This window comes from Oncorhynchus mykiss, chromosome 17 (assembly GCF_013265735.2).
Source record: "Oncorhynchus mykiss isolate Arlee chromosome 17, USDA_OmykA_1.1, whole genome shotgun sequence".
Taxonomy (NCBI): domain Eukaryota; kingdom Metazoa; phylum Chordata; class Actinopteri; order Salmoniformes; family Salmonidae; genus Oncorhynchus; species Oncorhynchus mykiss.
Genome location: NC_048581.1, coordinates 53531058 through 53550190, shown reverse-complemented (window position 1 = coordinate 53550190; position 19133 = coordinate 53531058). Strand labels below are relative to the sequence as shown.

Below are 19133 nucleotides of genomic sequence, written 5' to 3'. Positions count from 1 at the left end.
ATGCGTTCTAAGACCTTAGAGAGACACTTCAACCGCCAAGCCCTTCAATGCATTCTGGCGTAAGGTTCAGGCTGGTTTAACCAGGCTACGATGCCTACGTCCCACATCCTAAACTTCAGACAGCTTACCCCTGTTCTCATCTCTCTCTTTTCTGATTTGCAGGATCTGTGGAGACACAGCTCTTGATAAAAACATCCATGAGTCTGTCAGTGCTCAGATCAAGAAGAACTTTGCTAAAAGTAAATGGAAGGTCAGTGGCTCAAAATCACAGCTTTGATAACTCTCATGTTCTTACTCTTTTTATTAATTTATCTCTCTCTGTCCTCTCTCTAATTTATATGGTTCCTCAGTTTTTTATGGTGGTTGGATAAATCACTGTGCATTTCTCATCTTCAGCTCTCTCTCTCTCTCTCTCTCTCTCTCTCTCTCTCTCTATCTCTCTCTTTCTCTTTCTCTCTCTCTCTCTCTCTCTCTCTCTCTCAATTTCAGTTCCATTTAAGGGCTTTATTGGCATTGGGAAACACATGTTAACATTGCCAATGCAAGTGAAGTAGATAATAAACAAAAGTGAAATAAACAATAAAAATGAACAGTAAACATTACACTCACAGACGTTCCAAAAGAATAAAGACATTTCAAATGTCTCTTCCTCTCTCTCTCTCTCTCTCTCTCTCTCTCTCTCTCTCTCTCTCTCTCTCTCTCTCTCTCAATCCCTTCCCATTGTCTCTCTCTCAACTCCCTCCCCCTCTCTCCCATCCCCCTTCCTCTTCTCTTCCACCCCACTTTCTTCTCTCTATTTCCCTTCTCTCTCCCCTTTCTTTTGCTCTATCCTTTTCTTTGTTTCCCCCTATCCCATCGCCCCCCTCTCCCTCCCCCTTTCCCCCCATATAGCAAGCATTCAACGCCACAGCGGTGGTGAGACACATGCGGAGACTGCAGCTGGGTACCAGCCTAGAGGGCCCCAGCCAGATCACCCCCACCAGCCCCTGTCACGCCCAAGCACTACTGCTGCAGGAGGAGGACGAGGAGGAGGAGGAGGAGGAAGAGGGACCAGGGGTAGAGGAGGAGAGCTGTAAGTGAGACAAACACTGAGCCTGTCCCCCTCAGACTCTCATGCTTTCTATCTATTCTATCGATTTGAATCTTTTCTTCCGTGCCCAGAAACCTGCTCCTTTTACTCTCTGTTCCAAACGCACTAGACGACCAGGTCTTATAGCCTTTAGCCGTACCCTTATCCTACTCCTCCTCTGTTCTTCTGGTGATGTAGTGTTTAATCCAGCTCCACACCCATTCCCCAGGTGCTCTCATTTGTTGACTTCTGTAACTGTAAAAGCCTTGGTTTCATGCATGTTAACATTAGAAGCCTCCTCCCTATGTTTGTTTTATTCACTGCTTTAGCACACTCTGACAACTCGGATGTCCTAGCCGTGTCTGAATCCTGGCTTAGGAAGGCCACCAAAAATCCAGAAATGTCCATCCGACAAGATAGAACTGCCAAAGGGGACAAGTTGCAATCTACTGCAGAGATAGCCTGCAGAGTTCTGTCTTACTTTCCAGGTCTATACCCAAACAGTTTGAGCTTCTACTTTTAAAAATCCACCTTTCCAGAAACAAGTCTCTCACCTTTGCTGCTTGTTATAGACCCCCCTCAGCCCACAGCTGTGCCCTGGACACCATATGTGAATTGATTGCCCCCATCTATTTTCAGAGCTCGTACTGTTAGGTGACCTAAACTGGGACATGCTTAACACCCCAGCCGTGCTACAATCTAAATCTCACACAAATCATCAATGAATCTACCAGGTACAACCCCAAATCCATAAACACGGGCACCCTCATAGATATCATCCTGACCAACCTGCCCTCTAAATACACCTCTGTTGTCTTCAACCAGGATCTCAGCGATCACTGCCTCATTGCCTGCTTCCGTAATGGGTCTGCAGTCAAACGACCACCCCTCATCACTGTCAAACGTTCCCTAAAACACTTCAGCGAGCAGGCCTTTCTAATTGACCTGGCCGGGGTATCCTGGAAGGATATTGACCTCATTCCGTCAGTAGAGGATGCCTGGTTATTCTTTAAAAGTGCTTTCCTCACCATTTTAAATAAGCATGTCCCATTCAAAAAAAATGAACCAGAAACTGATATAGCCCTTGGTTCACTCCAGACCTGACTGCCCTTGAACAGCACAAAAACATCCTGTGGCGTACTGCATATGCATCGAATAGCCCCCGCGATATGCAACTTTTCAGGGAAGTTAGGAACCAATATACACAGGCTGTTAGGAAAGCAAAGACTAGCTTTTTCAAACAGAAATTTGCATCCTGTAGCTCCAAAAAGTTATGGGACCCTTTAAAGTCCATGGAGAATAAGAGCACCTCCTCCCAGCTGCCCACTGCACTGAGACTAGGAAACACTGTCACCACCGATAAATCCACGATTATTGAGAATTTTAATAAGCATTTTTCTATGGCTGGCCATGCTTTCCACCTGGCTACCACTACCCCGGTCAACAGCCCCGCACCCCCCACAGAAACTTGCCAAAGTGTCCCCCATTTCTCCTTCAGCCAAATCCCAGATAGCTGATGTTCTGAAAGAGTTGCATAATCTGGACCCCTACAAATCAGCTGGGCTAGACAATCTGGACCCTCTATTTCTAAAATTATCCACCGCAATTGTTGCAACCCCTATTACTAGCCTGTTCAACCTCTCTTTCGTATAGTCTTATATTACAGTAAAATATTGGAAAGCTGTCGCGGTCATCCCCCTCTTCCAAGGTGGAGACACTCTAGACCCAAACTGTTACAGACCTATATCTATCCTACCCTGCCTTTCTAAGCCAAGTTAACAAACAGATCAACGACCATTTCGAAACCCAACGTACCTTCTCCGCTATACAATCTGGTTTCCGAGCTGGTCATGGGTGCACCTCAGCCACGCTCAAGGTCCTAAACGATATCGTAACCGCCATCGATAAAAGACAATACTGTGCAGCCAAATTCATCAACCTGGCCAAAGCTTTCGACTGTCAATCACCACATTCTTATCGGCAGACTCAACAGCCTTGGTTTCTCAAATGACTGCCTCGCCTGGTTCACCAACTACTTCTCTGACAGAGTTCAGTGTGTCAAATCAGAGGGCCTGTTGTCCCGTTTTCTGGTAGTTTCTATGGGGTGCCACAGGGTTCAATTCTCGGGCCGACTCTTTTCTCTGTATACATCAATGATGTCGCTCTTGCTGCTGGTGATCCACCTCTATGCAGACGACACCATTCTATATACTTCTTGCCCGTCTTTGGACATTGTGTTAAATATCCTCCAAAAGAGCTTCAATGCCATACAACTCTCCTTCCGTGGCCTCCGAACTTCTCTTAAATGCAAGTAAAACTAAATGCAGGCTCTTCAACCAATCGCTGCCCGCACCTGCCCACCAGTCCAGCATCACTTCTCTGGACGATTCTGACTTAGAATATGTGGACAACTACAAATACCTAGGTGTCTGGTTAGACTGTAAACTCTCCTTCCAGACTCACATTAAGCCTTTGCTAGGTAAAGCCCCGCCTTATCTCAGCTCACTGGTCACAATAGCAGCACCCACCAGTAGCACGCGCTCCAGCAGGTTTATTTCACTGGTCACCCCCAAAGCCAATTCCTCTTTTGGCCGCCTTGCCTTCCAGTTCTCTACTGCCAATGACTGGGACGAATTTCAAATATCACTGAAGCTGGAGACTCATTTCTCCCTCACTAACTTTAAGCATCAGCTGCCAGAGCAGCTCACAGATCATTGCACCTGTACATAGCCCATCTGTAAATAGCCCATCCAACTACCTCATCCCCATATTGTTATTTATTATTTTGCTCCTTTGCACCCCAGTATCTCTACTTGCACATTCATCTTCTGCAAATCTATCACTCCGGTGTTTAATTGCTAAATTGTAATTACTTCGCCACTACGGCCTATTTATTGCCTTACCTCCCTAATTTTACCTCATTTGCACACACTGTATATAGGTTAGACTGTTTTAGACTGTTTTGCTGTATCTTTGCCAGGTCGCAGGTGTAAATGAGAACTTGTTCTCAACTAGTCTACCTGGTTAAATAAAGGTGAAATTAAAAATGTTAAAAATAAAAATCTCACATAGCCACCAGTGGAGCCTCTGAGCAAGTACATTGTTGTGTACAGTACTCTATTGGTACTCTAGTAGTATAGTACTCTAGTCACAGGAGGCTGCTGAGGGAAGAAGGGCTCATAATAATGACTGGCGCAGAGCAACTGGAATGGCATCAAACACCTGGAAACTATGTGTTTAATGTATTTGATACCATTCCACTGATTCCACTCCCAGTCATTACCACAGGCCCATCCTCCCCAATGAAGGTGCCACCAACCTCCTGTGACTTTAGTACAGCACTGTGGAGTACTGTCCCTGTCATCAAGCTCTCCTCTCCTCTCCTCTCCAGTGTCGCAGCGGCGCGGGAGTGCAGAAGGCAGTGCCGACCGGGACAGTCTGAGGAGTTGCACCTACTGCTGCAGGCCAGCAAGTCGCGTCTGAGTAGCCACAGACCCCGCCCCTCTGTCGCCATGGGGATACGTATGTTTCTATGGAGCCACCCAGAGCCGGCCCAGTCTGGCCATGAATGCAGAGTGATGTTATGACAGGCTGTGTCCACTAGAGGGACACAACCAGCCAGGCATAGTTTCCAGGCACAATACCAGTTCATCATCAACATTCAAACCACTACTACTTTCTTCTTTCCATTGTAATGTTTATTTTTCTTCTTCGATTGTTCCATTTGGATCATAAATCATCCGTATCTTACCTGTGTTTGTTTGAGTTTTGATGCTTCCATCCCCATCAGAAACACTTCAGAGTTTATGAGTGAGTTGACTGCAGGACTCTGGATTGACTCTGTATTCTGGTTCAGACTGGGGTCGTAAAAAGCGCTTCTGGTTCGAGGCATCTGCATGCTTCGGTTGGATGATAAAATGTGAAATGTGTGGATATAAAAGGGAGAAAAAAAATCTTATGGCAGTTCTGTTACCAGAGGTTCACACTGAGATCCCTATGACAACAAACGGACTGTATAGCCTATCAGATTAATCCTATAACCCTCTCAGCCAATGAGCATGTCCATAGTAACCACACCCACTTAACATGTGAGTTGGGGCACATGGTTTGATGTTGAGACCATTTCAGTTAGGAGTAGTTTGCAAATAAACTCTTGATAAGGAATCGAGTCAGTTGTATGCATTGGCAACTCTATCCGCAAAGGTCCCTAAATGTTATGATCATTTAAACGTGCCGCCGATTTTACACCCCTATCCTTTGTGGTGGGAGGGATCTCAGTGTGTGTGTTCACTGTCTGCTCTGTACTGTGCACCTCTCTTTTGTGGAAGAAGTATCGGTCTACCGTCTGCATGACCTGGTTATAATATGTTTACATGAATGATGATCAACATATAAATATTTAAAAAAACACACGTGTATGATTATTATTACTACTCTGTTGTCCTGATCAAAAAAATCAATAAAGTAATTCTGAATAATGTAATTCTGAATAATGTAATTCTGAATAAAGTAATTCTGAATAATGTAATTCTGAATAAAGTAATTCTGAATAATGTAATTCTGAATAATGTAATTCTGAATAATGTAATTCTGAAAACGATATAATGTGAAGTGAGAATCACCAGTCAGATGTTCTGTTGTTGACAACGTATGTACGTTGCAGCACAGTCTGAACTGTAACTTTACCTTAACCTCTGCATTGTCCATATGATGGTCATATCTCTACCCCAGTGGCACACTGGCACCATTTCCCTGGTAACCATGTTGATTTAGTTTAAATTACAACTCTAGGATGTTCTATAAGTCTTCTATAACTCTAGGATGTTCTATAAGTCGTCGTGGGAGTCTATTTATTTGTTTTGTCCACTTAAGGTTTTGTAGTTTGTCTCAACATACTGAATGATCCCTGACCCCTCCCTTGCCCTGGTACTGTGTAACAGTTTTGATTGTAACATAAAACATGTTGAGTGAACACGACAGACTTCAGTTAAAATACTATTTGAAATATTTCAAATACTTTGGAGCGTTTGCTTAGGAGTGGAATGAGAAACCAGTTCTCTAACTGCAATGACAAGACAGAATGCAGTCGGATTAAAAATCTCAAAGTACAGTGTTACTTGATATGATTACGGTTTCAACACATCAGTAAGGCTGACAATGGAAAGCCAACTGGGGAAGCCTATTGTAATCTGTTTTGTTCATGCCAAACGGCTGTTCAGATTGGATACCAAATCCTTATTGTTTAGTTGAATCAGAGGTACTGCTAGGCAAAACCTTATAGTTGGACCTGGTTTAGGGCAATGGTGACCTGTGTTTGGTCCTTAGCAGTGACTTCATGAGGTTATAATTGGTCGAAAGATGTTGGCCAGTCATAGAAGGCAATCATTCTGGCTTTATAAGTGACCGACTGACTGCAGAGTGGAAAATATGCAAACCATGTGTGAAGGGCTTCATGTTATATGTTTGGTGTAGTTGCTGTTGATGACTTTGTTAACCTAATAACCTGAGTTCATTTGTTTGGTATAGACCTTCTGTTGAACTTTTCCTTGGTTTTGTTTCCCCTTGGTTCCGATTTGTAAAAAAAAAAAACGGATTTATTTGACTCATGACAAACATTTAAATGCATAAAGAAACACGTGTATATTATATATATAAGTATATATATATATATATATATATATATATATATATATATATATATATATTCTATATCCTTTTTTGTAAAAGCTGTTTTGAGCTACTAATGTATGGATGCAATGCATCATGGGTTATTGATCAACATGTATGAAAGGAGATAATGATTTGTACCATCGGAGGAGATATGATCGCAGGAAATGAAATTAAACTTCCTTGTCTATGCATTGTGTGTACTGTCATTTTACTGTAATTTGTAAAAAAAAAAATTAAAAAAAATTCAGTCAGGGTCACGTTCATTAGGCACCAAACAGAATAAAAGAAATAGGTAGGGACTACACTTTTTTTTTTTTTTTACTTGAACGGTGAGGGTTATGGTATGTTATAATAATACCATCGGTAATACAGTACATGCATCCTATTCTGCCATCTGATGGGGCAGTATATACTGTACCTGAGTCTGGATAATAGAGGACGTATGGTACAGCAGACATGGGATGCTGTCTTACGCTTGTGTCCAGATAAAATACAAAATGCACTTTATTCATGTTTAATGTCCTTTTATTTATGACAAAGTACACATTTCCAAGGACACTGTCATCCGAAGTGTTAAACATTATTATTCACTGTTGTCACTAGGTGAATGATGTATGTTCTGTTGATTTGCATAGAGAATGTGTACGTGAGAGGATCAGGGAAGGACAGGACGGAACCATTATTTAAGAAATAACAACTGGTCTTAGACCAGTTGCAAAACTGCTAATAATATAAAATGACTCTGAACATTTACGACAGGTAAAAAAATACTGTAAACTTATTAACAAACAAATAGGAAATGTAATATTATTTTAGAAATACATCTACTGATACAGTATATCAACATATTCCACGAATACAATCACAATGTGAACACTTTATAGGCATGAAATTAAAAACGTTACGTTCACTCATTGTATGTAACTCAGTAAGATCCCTGGTTAAAGGGGTGCTCTCCCTCTCTCTGTGTCAGTGGTTGGCATGAGAGACAAATTACTAATCTAACGTCAAGTCTCTCAGAGGATGGGAGGGGCCAGCCATGTCCCAGATCTCTTTGTGCTGTATAGCCAGATCCTATGGTCGTTGCCATGGAAGATAATATTGGAGTTGGCAAGACAACAAACAGACCTGGGACCAGGCTAGCAGGGAGTCGATCCCTAATTGGAACAAATAAAGATGTTCTTCAAAAGGCCAATTGGACAAGGGGTCCTACCTTCATGCAGTAGGCTCTTCCGGAGAAGACGTGTGGCCGATGACATGTTCAGGTACCAATCTGCACCATGTGTGCATCCATCTGTACTCCCATGCAGCTAGCTAATAGCTAATGCCCTAACTTGGTCCTAGATCTGCTTGTACTGTACAGCCAACTCCTATGATGTTTTTCCATTTCAATAACCGTAGGAGTTGGCAAGACAGCACAAACAGATCTGGGTCTAAGCTACTAATGGATCACTGTTGTCCTGAACTATCTGGCTGAACTATGCCAAGCACACTATCCCACCAACTGTCAACCCAATCGAATAGCTCAATGTCAGTCTTCCATCACCTCCATGTAATCATTTATCCACACCATCCTATCCTTACCTCATGTAGATGCTAAAACAACCCCAACGCCACTCTAACCATACGTTACGCATCTTCCTGTCAGTCTTTTTAAACTACCTTCTCTCCCAGATCCAGTATGGTGGTGCGTCTCAGGCTCTCTTTAACTCTGATGAACTCTGGGGAACTCTGCAGGCCCTCCTGCTGTGCCTTTAGCTCCCTCTCCAGCTGCAGGGAACAGATGGACACTGACAGTCATTGAATACAGAAGTAGATAGGACTGCATACCATGTATATGTACAAGTTTCAACCCCACAGGACACAGTATGTAAAGTTCGCAGGAACTGAATAAGTCATGTCTGCTTTGACTCCATCTTACATTTTAATAATGAGCATCGTATGTAAATGAGCTAGTAATGCATGAGTGAAGCTGTGCACAGTGCGAAACATGTCAACTTTGACAAGTCAGACAGACGCAAAAGCAAGGGGCTGGATTCAAGCCGTAATTGCCAAAGTACTGCCGACATGCACAGCGTTTACCGCAAAGGCAGTCTCCACCACGTTGACATGACGCATACACACCTCCTCCAGCCTCTGGTGCCTCTTGAGCAGTTCCTGTTGGAGAGGAGACCTGTTCTTCTTCTCCTGCTCTGCCTCTCTCCTCTGTTTCATCCCCTGTTCCCAGTTCCTCTGTTCCAGAACACGCTGGAGCTCCGGCTTCACCTCCAGACAGGGACCTCTGACAGAGAACAAATAGGACTGTTGAAGCGTGTTTGCAGCTATGTGCAGCGCGCGCGCTTGGGCTACCCTGTACAAGCCCTACCTCTTGTGTGTCATCCTTAACTCCCTGTGGAGCTCCTGGTGGCTCTTGGAGACTCTGACCAGGTTGAGGCGCTTCTTGGGCTGGATGATAAGGTCTCTGCCCTCCTCCTCCTGACTCTCTGGCTGAGGTGGTGATCCACCCGACTTCCCCTGCTCTTGGTCCTCTGCACGTTGACCCTGCTCTCCATCCTGTTCCGACAGCAGGCCAGTGTGGGCTGAGGCTGGGAGACAGAGACAAAGACAACTTGAACGTTTTGCCTGAGCTCACATCCTCGTTTTAAAAACATGTCCGTAAGCCTCGTATTAGACAGGAGCAGAAATGATGACAGAGGTTACATCACTTAGTAACATTACACATTACACAACTAAAATCATGTCCCTTTTCCGCTGGCCAGACACACTCCAGTTGCATCATAGCAGCAGAATCAGCTAAACAGGTCATTTTGTTCTGTTTATAGCACCACAGCTGTTTGTTATGGGAGAGAGGTCCCTTATGGTGTGTTCAGCTTATGTTCTATTCCTTGGCATGGACAACAGTGATCCATTAGTAGCTTAGACCCAGATCTGTTTGTGCTGTCTTGCCAACTCCTACGGTTATTGAAATGGGAAACATCATAGGAGTTGGCTGTACAGTACAAGCCGATCTAGGACCAAGTTAGGGCATTAGCTATGTCCATATCAGAACTACATAGAACAACAGGTGTCCTATTGTGCACATGTTGTGGTTATACATTTCACTATCAAACTCCAAGGACCATATTTACAAAGTGTTTGCATAAATACAAAGTTTGCCTCCGTGATTTTCCAGAGGGATGGAAACATGATCATCAACACTCATCAACCCAATATTGAATCATTCATTTATGTATAAATGAATGATGTACTCACAAACCCAACACATGATGCCCTTTTTACACCAATCATCAATCAGTTCCTATGAATAGCTACTCTTTCTGCAGTTGTTTCTCTCACTGTGAAATTATCTATAGGTCCCTTACCTGACTTGACCAGTCCCTCTCTCTGCCTCCCTGGTGTTCTGTTTGGGATGACACTGCTAGTTTCCATCTCTTCTATGGAGCCCAGAGCCCGGCTAGTGATAAGTAAGCTAGCAAAGCTATCACTGGCACTATGAATCCAGAGGTCTGGCCAGAGCTGGGCTGGTCTGAGAGCCTACCTCCATAGCCACTCCCTGCTCCACTACCCTAACACCTCTGTCTCCATTCCACCTCAGCCCCACCTCCAGCCCTGGCCACACCTCTAGCCGCCAGTCAGTCACATGACTGCTCAGGTTGTCCTGTAGCCTCGCTACTGCCCCCTCTCTCTCCATACATCATCTCCTCTTCCCTCCTCCTCTCCTCTCTTCTTCCTCCTCTCCTCTCTCCCTCTAACATTTCTCCCTCTCCCTCCCCTCCCCTTCGCTTTGTGACTTTGATCCCTCCACTCTCTCTCCCCACTGTCCCTCTATCTCCTCTCTCCCTCCTCTACCCTCTCTCCCTCTCCCTCCTCTACCCTCTCTCCCTCCCCTCCTCTACCCTCTCTCCCTCCCCTCCCCTTCGCTTTGTGACTTTGATCCCTCCACTCTCTCTCTCTATCTCCCCTCTCCCTCCTCTCCGCTCCATGCCTCGCCCTCTAGGTTGGATTACCCAGGGCTCGAGCTCCGCCCTGTTTAAATCTCCTCACTGGAAGCCAACTGCCGGACCTATTTACATAATTACACCCATCACAATATGGTTAGAGATTTACAGTATCACAAAGCACCTCCACGCGCCTCGTGGTAGATAGACACTACAGGCTGGTGACCCGGACACAGATTACGTCTAGTCCCGGACTAGTAAGGACTTTCAATGGAGATTCTCCATTGAGCCTGCTTTTTCTGTCCAGGACTAGATTTAACCTGTGTCTGGGACAACTGCCCTACATCTTCATTGTCCAATGACAATACAGGTAGATGTTAAGTGATGTATTCTTATTCTATTCTAATCGGATAACAGATTGTTCTCACCTGTTCCCTTCAGAGGTGTTCTACTTCTTGTGGGAGAGATTTGGAGGTGGTGTTCACTCTGTCAACAGATAAAACACAATCAACCACATGAGAAACTGTCAGAGGAACTGTCAGACCAAAGAATACAGCAGAATGTTTCACAGTAATGTCGTTCCCAGCTGCTCGCTCTCTCTCTCTCTCTCCTCTCTCTCACCTCTCTCTCTCTCACTCTCTCTCACTTCTCTCTCTCTTACCATGTTTTTCACAAACATTTTGAATGGTCTAATATCGAGGATATCTTTCATAAGGTGATCACATCCTACTCATTTTGAATGTCCCAATGGACAATCAGCTCAACAATGGTCCTTTGTTGTTTGTGTTAGACCAGACGTGAAGGGGCAGCTACAGACCCAGATGACCAGTGAACCGAGAGGAGAGGCCCTTGTGATGTGAAGGGGCAGCTACAGACCCAGATGACCAGTGAACCGAGAGGAGAGGCCCTTGTGGAGGCCTGCCATCTACCTCATTACTGACAAAACCACAAACAACAGGCCTTAGTTACTGGCAATAACGTTCAATACAATTATTTTTTTCAATACAATATGAAGCCTTGTTTAGAGGAGCAATATACAATCAGTGGCCAGTTTTTTAGGGCAAATCCATCTAGTACTGGGTCAGAACCCCATTTGCCTCCAGAACAGCCTGAATTCTTCAGGGCATGGAAGCATTACTCAATTGGTATCAAGGGACCTAATGTGTGCCAGGAAAACATTCCCCACACCCTTACTCCACCGCCACCAGCCTGTACCATTAACACCAGGCAGGATGTGGCCATGGACTCATGCTGCTTACACCAAATCCCGACTCGGACATCAGCATGACGCAACATGAATCGGGATTCGTCGGACCAGGCGTTGTTTGGTGATACCGTGCCCATTGGAGCCACTTCTTCTTGATTTTAGCTGATAGGAGTGGAACCCGGTGTGGTCGTCTGCTGCAATAGCCCATCTGTGATAAGGACGACAAGGACTTGTGTTCCGAGATGCCCTTCTGCACAGCGCTGTTGTACTGAACTGTTACTTTACTGTTTGTGTCCCGCCTGTCAGCTTGCACAATTCTTGCCGTTCTCCTTCGACCTCTCATCAACAAACTGTTTTCGCTCACAGGACTGCAGCTGACTGGATGTTTTTTGTTTGTCACACCATTCTTGATAAACCTTAGACACTGTCGTGTGTGAAAAGCCCAGAAGGCCGGCCGTTTCTAAGATAATGGAACCGTCGTGCCTGGCACCGATGATCATATCATGCTCAAAGTCGCTTCAGTCACTTGTTTTGCCCATTCTAATGTTCAAATCGAACAGTAACTGAATGCCTTGATGCCCGTCTGCCTGCCTTATATAGCAAGCCACGGCCACGTGACTGTCTGTAGGAGCAAACCATTTTCGTGAACTGGCCACTGAGTGTATCTGAGATTAAATCTGGACATACTGCTGCAACAGATTAAAAGCAAGTCCAACTTTGTTTTAAATGAATGCTAAACAGAATCTGGTGGTTCATTGCATTCGTCTACATGTACATATGTTGCCTGAGGTGGAGGTCAGCCAGACAGCATCTCTTATGGCCTGAGTTTGGCGCAGCATAACAATAGTTCAAAGAAAGGAAATCTGCATTTCAAACGATGATAATGCCTCACCACCACTGATGTGGTCAACAGTGGAGAGACGGACCTTGAGAAATGTAACCACTCTAAAAACATCATGGACAGAGCTATGGATACAAGGACTGACCATCCATGATATCAACATTATAGTTTTGACTATGGGCTCTACTCAGTCTGTATCGCTGAAGTGTTACAGATTGTGTGCTGGAAACGCAAAGGTAATTTCAGATTGAGCCGAAATATGCAGTGTTCACTGTAAATGCAGTCTCCGCTGATGCGGGAACAGTGCCTTTCAATTTCAATCACACCACACTGTCACGCTCAATTTCCGCGATACGGATTGAATAAAGACATTTTTTGAGGCTGTACAGTAGTTGTTTACATTTACAGGACATTGTTTACAAACAAAGAAGTAAAACAAGCTCATATTTTGAGTTCTGATGGGGTACGACATTTGAACGTAAGCTCACGAGGCATCTATAAGTTACAGTGGGGCAAAAAAGTATTTAGTCAGCCACCAATTGTGCAAGTTCTCCCACTTAAAAAGATGAGAGAGGCCTGTAATTTTCATCATAGGTACACTTCAACTATGACAGACAAAATGAGAAAAAAATTCAGAAAATCACATTGTAGGATTTTTAATGAATTTATTTGCAAATTATGGTGGAAAATAAGTATTTGGTCACCTACAAATAAGCAAGATTTCTGGCTCTCACAGACCTGTAACTAATTCTTTAAGAGGCTCCTCTGTCCTCCACTCGTTACCTGTATTAATGGCACCTGTTTGAACTTGTTATCAGTATAAAAGACACCTGTCCACAACCTCAAACAGTCACACTCCAAACTCCCCTATGGCCAAAGACCTGTCAAAGTACACCAGAAACAAAATTGTAGACCTGCACCAGGCTGGGAAGACTGAATCTGCAATAGGTAAGCAGCTTGGTTTGAAGACATCAACTGTGGGAGCAATTATTAGGAAATGGAAGACATACAAGACCACTGATAATTTCCCTCGATCTAGGGCTCCACGCAAGATCTCACCCCGTGGGGTCAAAATGATCACAAGAACGGTGAGCAAAAATCCCAGAACCACACGGGGGGACCTAGTGAATGACCTGCAGAGAGCTGGGACCAAAGTAACAAAGCCTACCATCAGTAACACACTACGCCGCCAGGGACTCAAATCCTGCAGTGCCAGACGTGGCCCCCTGCTTAAGCCAGTACATGCCCAGGCCTGTCTGAAGTTTGCTAGAGAGCATTTGGATAATTCAGAAGAAGATTGGGAGAACGTCATATGGTCAGATGAAACCAAAATATAACTTTTTGGTAAAAACTCAACTCGTCGTGTTTGGAGGACAAAGAATGCTGAATTGCATCCAAAGAACACCATACCTACTGTGAAGCATGGGGGTGGAAACATCATGCTTTGGGGCTGTTTTTCTGCAAAGGGACCAGGACGACTGATCCGTGTAAAGGAAAGAATGAATGGGGCCATGTATCGTGAGATTTTGAGTGAAAACCTCCTTCCATCAGCAAGGGCATTGAAGATGAAACGTGGCTGGGTCTTTCAGCATGAAACACACCGCCCGGGCAATGAAGGAGTGGCTTCGTAAGAAGCATTTCAAGGTCCCGGAGTGGCCTTGCCAGTCTCCAGATCTCAACCCCATAGAAAATCTTTGGAGAGAGTTGAAAGTCTGTGTTGCCCAGCAACAGCCCCAAAACATCACTGCTCTAGAGGAGATCTGCATGGAGGAATGGGCCAAAATACCAGCAACAGTGTGTGAAAATCTTGTGAAAACTTACAGAAAACGATTGACCTCTGTCATTGCCAACAAAGGGTATATACAGTGCCTTGCGAAAGTATTCTGCCCCCTTGAACTTTGCGACCCTTTGCCACATTTCAGGCTTCAAACATAAAGATATAAAAGTGTATTTTTTTGTGAAGAATCAACAACAAGTGGGACACAATCATGAAGTGGAACGACATTTATTGTATATTTCAAACATTTTTAACAAATCAAAAACTGAAAAATTGGTCGTGCAAAATTATTCAGCCCCTTTACTTTCAGTGCAGCAAACTCTCTCCAGAAGTTCAGTGAGGATCTCTGAATGATCCAATGTTGACCTAAATGACTAATGATGATAAATACAATCCACCTGTGTGTAATCAAGTCTCCGTATAAATGCACCTGCACTGTGATAGTCTCAGAGGTCCGTTAAAAGCGCAGAGAGCATCATGAAGAACAAGGAACACACCAGGCAGGTCCGAGATACTGTTGTGAAGAAGTTTAAAGCCAGATTTGGATACAAAAAGATTTCCCAAGCTTTAAACATCCCAAGGAGCACTGTGCAAGCGATAATATTGAAATGGAAGGAGTATCAGACCACTGCAAATCTACCAAGACCTGGCCGTCCCTCTAAACTTTCAGCTCATACAAGGAGAAGACTGATCAGAGATGCAGCCAAGAGGCCCATGATCACTCTGGATGAACTGCAGAGATCTACAGCTGAGGTGGGAGACTATGTCCATAGGACAACAATCAGTCGTATATTGCACAAATCTGGCCTTTATGGAAGAGTGGCAAGAAGAAAGCCATTTCTTAAAGATATCCATAAAAAGTGTTGTTTAAAGTTTGCCACAAGCCACCTGGGAGACACCAAACATGTGGAAGAAGGTGCTCTGGTCAGATGAAACCAAAAGTGAACCTTTTGGCAACAATGCAAAACGTTATGTTTGGCGTAAAAGCAACACAGCTGAACACACCATCCCCACTGTCAAACATGGTGGTGGCAGCATCATGGTTTGGGCCTGCTTTTCTTCAGCAGGGACAGGGAAGATGGTTAAAATTGATGGGAAGATGGATGGAGCCAAATACAGGACCATTCTGGAAGAAAACCTGATGGAGTCTGCAGAGATTTGTCTTCCAACAAGACAATGATCCAAAACATAAAGCAAAATCTACAATGGAATGGTTCAATAATAAACATATCCAGGTGTTAGAATGGCCAAGTCAAAGTCCAGACCTGAATCCAATCGAGAATCTGTGGAAAGAACTGAAAACTGCTGTTCACAAATGCTCTCCATCCAACCTCACTGAGCTCGAGCTGTTTTGCAAGGAGGAATGGGAAAAAATGTCAGTCTCTCGATGTGCAAAACTGATAGAGACATACCCCAAGCGACTTACAGCTGTAATCGCAGCAAAAGGTGGCGCTACAAAGTATTAACTTAAGGGGGCTGAATAATTTTGCACGCCCAATTTTTCAGTTTTTGATTTGTTAAAAAGTTTGAAATATCCATTAAATGTTGTTCCACTTCATGATTGTGTCCCACTTGTTGTTGATTCTTCACAAAAAAATAGTTTTATATCTTTATGTTTGAAGCCTGAAATGTGGCAAAAGGTCGCAAAGTTCAAGGGGGCCGAATACTTTCGCAAGGCACTGTAACAAATTATTGAGATAAACTTTTGTTATTGACCAAATACTTATTTTCCACCATAATTTGCAAATAAATTCATAACATATCCTACAATGTGATTTTCTGGATTTTTTTTCTCATTTTGTCTGTCATAGTTGAAGTGTTCCTGTGATGAAAATTACAGGCCTCTCTCATCTTTTTAAGTGGGAGAACTTGCACAATTGGTGGCTAACTAAATACTTTTTTGCCCCACTGTATACTCAATGTTTTTTTAATGGGTATAATATAATATAATTAATTGAAAAGTAAAAAAAAAAATGTATGTCGCAACAGCAGATAGGTTTTCATGAAATATTGAAGGGGCTGGCTAACTTTATACACAGCGACTCAGTCTACCTATTGGCAGTGGTGTCCTGGTATTTTAAGCGACTTTGTCATTTTGTCCTGATCCACCACTACAAATGACTAAATTGAAATGGTATTGACCGCCCAACCCGGATACTAACATGATCAGCTATTGACTAAGGGAGTGAATTTGATTCATTATAAGAGGTTACATGGAGAAAATCGGCCCTCTGAAATGAAAACGGATGGCCCTCCCTTCAGCAAAATATATTTTACCTAAACCCGCCCTGAGCACTTAAAGAAAAAAAAAGAAGTGACGATCCTCTATACCCACAATAATAATTCAAACAAAACATCCTTACCATTTACCCTCATTTCCGGGACAGACTCGAGCCTTAGATATGCCATTTTAGAAATGGTTCTTCATCCTTAAAGCATTACATGGCAACGCAGGAATTGTAATAGCACACAGGGCAGTGGGCCAGGTTGAGGCTTCACAGACCACCGTAGACAATGGTAGGGGTGGAAAGATCTCCTTTATAGTAAAAGCATTGCATGAATCTATCATCGTATTTGCAGGTCCGAGAAATAAAGTATTTTATAAACATTTAATGCAATTTTACGTAATTTTACATATTAGCTGAATATTTTATAATTCCACACAAATTACCTAAATTACAGGCAAAAATTAGATAGAGAGATATGATAAAATTAACACATACGCCTATTTCCCAATGCCAAATCAAAATTGCCACAGAAACTGTCCCTGTTTGCAAATTGTTAAATCTGAGACATCAGTAGGAATCTGAGCATGGTACTTTAAAAAGTTAGGCCTACCTTTCCAACCCAGACAGTAGGCCTACCGATGCAGAAAAATGTAAGCTTCAACTGCCAGATGAAGAAAAATGTAAGCTTCAACTGCCAGATGCAGAAAAATGTAAGCTTCAACTGCCAGATGCAGAAAAATGTAAGCTTCAACTGCCAGATGCAGAAAAATGTAAGCTTCAACTGCCAGATGCAGAAAAATGTAAGCTTCAACTGCCAGATGCAGAAAAATGTAAGCTTCAACTGCCAGATGCAGAAAAATGTAAGCTTCAACTGCCAGATGCAGAAAAATTTAAGCTTCAACTGCCAGATGCAGAAAAATGTAAGCTTCAACTGCCAGATGCAGAAAAATGTAAGCTTCAACTGCCGGCTACTCTTGGCTTAACCCAATGAGAGAAGGTCAAGAAGTGTTTCCCTAGAAGCTGTCTGTGTTTAAACATCTTCTACTGTACATAAAGTGAATAGCGTAATCAATTGATGGTGACAGAATTAGATATAGAAGGTTGTAGCTCAGCCTCTGAATGTCAAAGAAAGGAAACAACGATATCCCCATATGCATCGGAGTGACATCTTACGTGGGTATTTTACAGCTTGGTTCTAGCATAAAGCATCACGGACCAAAGCGCTGTTATAGATCACTTTATATTATCAGATCTGTTTTATTTTCTTAAAAATCTTAAGCTAACAAGGGATAGGCCTGTGCTTTTTGCCATTTTCTGAAATTGAAAAAGCATGACCCTCACCGATTTTCCTCCATGTACCCATTCTGTCCATTTGGATCCATCCCTAACAGGAGAAGAGTCTATAATCTTGTTGAGCTGTAGTATTGTAAGAGTTCAGTGAAGGTATGTCATCTAAATGAATACCAGGAGAATGTAGTCTATAATCTTGTTGAGGTTTAGCGATAGCATCACTGTTCAAAGGGAATTGACCCAAACCCTGCTAATGAATACGAGGAGAGTACGTGTGTGTACATCTGGTTGAGCTGTAGTAATGGCATCTCCGTTGGTTCAATGCTCTTTAGATAATGAGGTGGTATTGCCACTGATTGGCTAATCTCTGGGAGAAGATGTTGTGCGTAGACCATTTCTGTGACACAACAGCAGGACCTTCGCTCTGGGGTAAACATGCTGCTCTTACAGGGTCTAGTCTACGTGTTGTTTCACACAGACACACAATTATTTTGGGTTACATACAAAGCTTGAAGGTCCAGACAAAACGTACTGTCACTCTTTCAATCCAGCGTCGCGTCAAATCAGAAGTGATAAAATGAGGAAGGAAACATAATAGTTACTTACTTTCTTTCCGTGGGTGACTCCCATGGCCTCAGGATGAGCTGAGATCCTCGGCAAGAGTAGGTGAGTCTGTACAGCTCCTGAAGTTTCACTTGTTCTGAAGTTTCACTCGAGCTGGTCTCTAGTGAAGGAGAGGAGAGCGGGGCGGAATGGACTCCCCCAGGACCAAGGACAAGTTGACAACCCTACCGTCATCTAATGCGTGACACCAGTCTCAGAGAGGGCGCATTAAATCTAGGGAATTCACCAGCCGTTCATCACACCAAGCCCGTCAACAAATGAGAGAAACATAGAGGTCTGCCTCTTTAGGAGTGGGGGGGGGAGGAAGAGAGCCTAGAGAAAGAGAGAGGGGTGAGAAAGGGGGGTAGGTGGGGAGAAGCTTGAGAAGGAAAGAGAAGGGAGCAGTTGATATTTTGGTTGAGAGGGTAAGAGATTGCAAGGAAAGGAGATAACTGAGGAGAGCGAGAGAAGAGTGAGGGTCAGGGTTTGTGAGAAAGAGAGAGAGAGAGA

The 19133-nt window shown here is 43.5% G+C and overlaps 2 protein-coding genes across 4 annotated transcripts in view; one reads left to right on the top strand and one right to left on the bottom strand.

The window, feature by feature from the left end:
* Positions 1 to 6928, top strand: part of camk1a (calcium/calmodulin-dependent protein kinase Ia) — a 64623-nt gene extending 57695 nt beyond the window's left edge. Inside the window, exons 10-12 of the mRNA XM_036950122.1 lie at positions 163 to 250; positions 892 to 1072; positions 4461 to 6928. Of these exons, the coding sequence (XP_036806017.1) occupies positions 163 to 250; positions 892 to 1072; positions 4461 to 4552 (361 nt within the window). The 3' untranslated portion in view covers positions 4553 to 6928. The remainder of the gene's footprint in view (positions 1 to 162; positions 251 to 891; positions 1073 to 4460) is intronic.
* Positions 6929 to 7236: 308 nt separating this feature from the next.
* On the bottom strand, positions 7237 to 18935 carry LOC110494083 (actin-associated protein FAM107A-like). 3 transcript variants are annotated; one of them, XM_036950124.1, is made up of 5 exons: positions 18627 to 18935; positions 11106 to 11163; positions 9105 to 9324; positions 8864 to 9020; positions 7237 to 8529 (listed from the first exon to the last, which is right to left on the bottom strand). In XM_036950124.1, the coding sequence occupies exons 1-5, from the start codon at positions 18648 to 18650 to the stop codon at positions 8494 to 8496; spliced, it is 495 nt and encodes a 164-aa protein (XP_036806019.1). In that variant the 5' UTR covers positions 18651 to 18935; the 3' UTR covers positions 7237 to 8493. The 3 variants fall into 3 exon arrangements, with proteins under 3 accessions (XP_036806019.1, XP_021424467.2, XP_036806018.1); XM_021568792.2 differs by having other exon boundaries at positions 7238 to 8509; positions 18627 to 18920; XM_036950123.1 differs by lacking the exons at positions 11106 to 11163; positions 18627 to 18935 and adding an exon at positions 10102 to 10437 and having other exon boundaries at positions 7238 to 8509.
* Positions 18936 to 19133: the final 198 nt, after the last annotated feature.

Excerpts from the sequence above, each read along its gene's own strand:
- LOC110494083 (XM_021568792.2), bottom strand. The coding sequence starts at position 18,650 with ATGGGAGTCACCCACGGAAAGAAA. Across the intron at positions 11,164-18,626 it reads GAGTCACCCACGGAAAGAAA|AGTGAACACCACCTCCAAAT; the intron begins GTAAGTAACTAT and ends ATCTGTTGACAG. Across the intron at positions 8,510-8,863 it reads GGCACCAGAGGCTGGAGGAG|CTGGAGAGGGAGCTAAAGGC; the intron begins GTGTGTATGCGT and ends TGTTCCCTGCAG.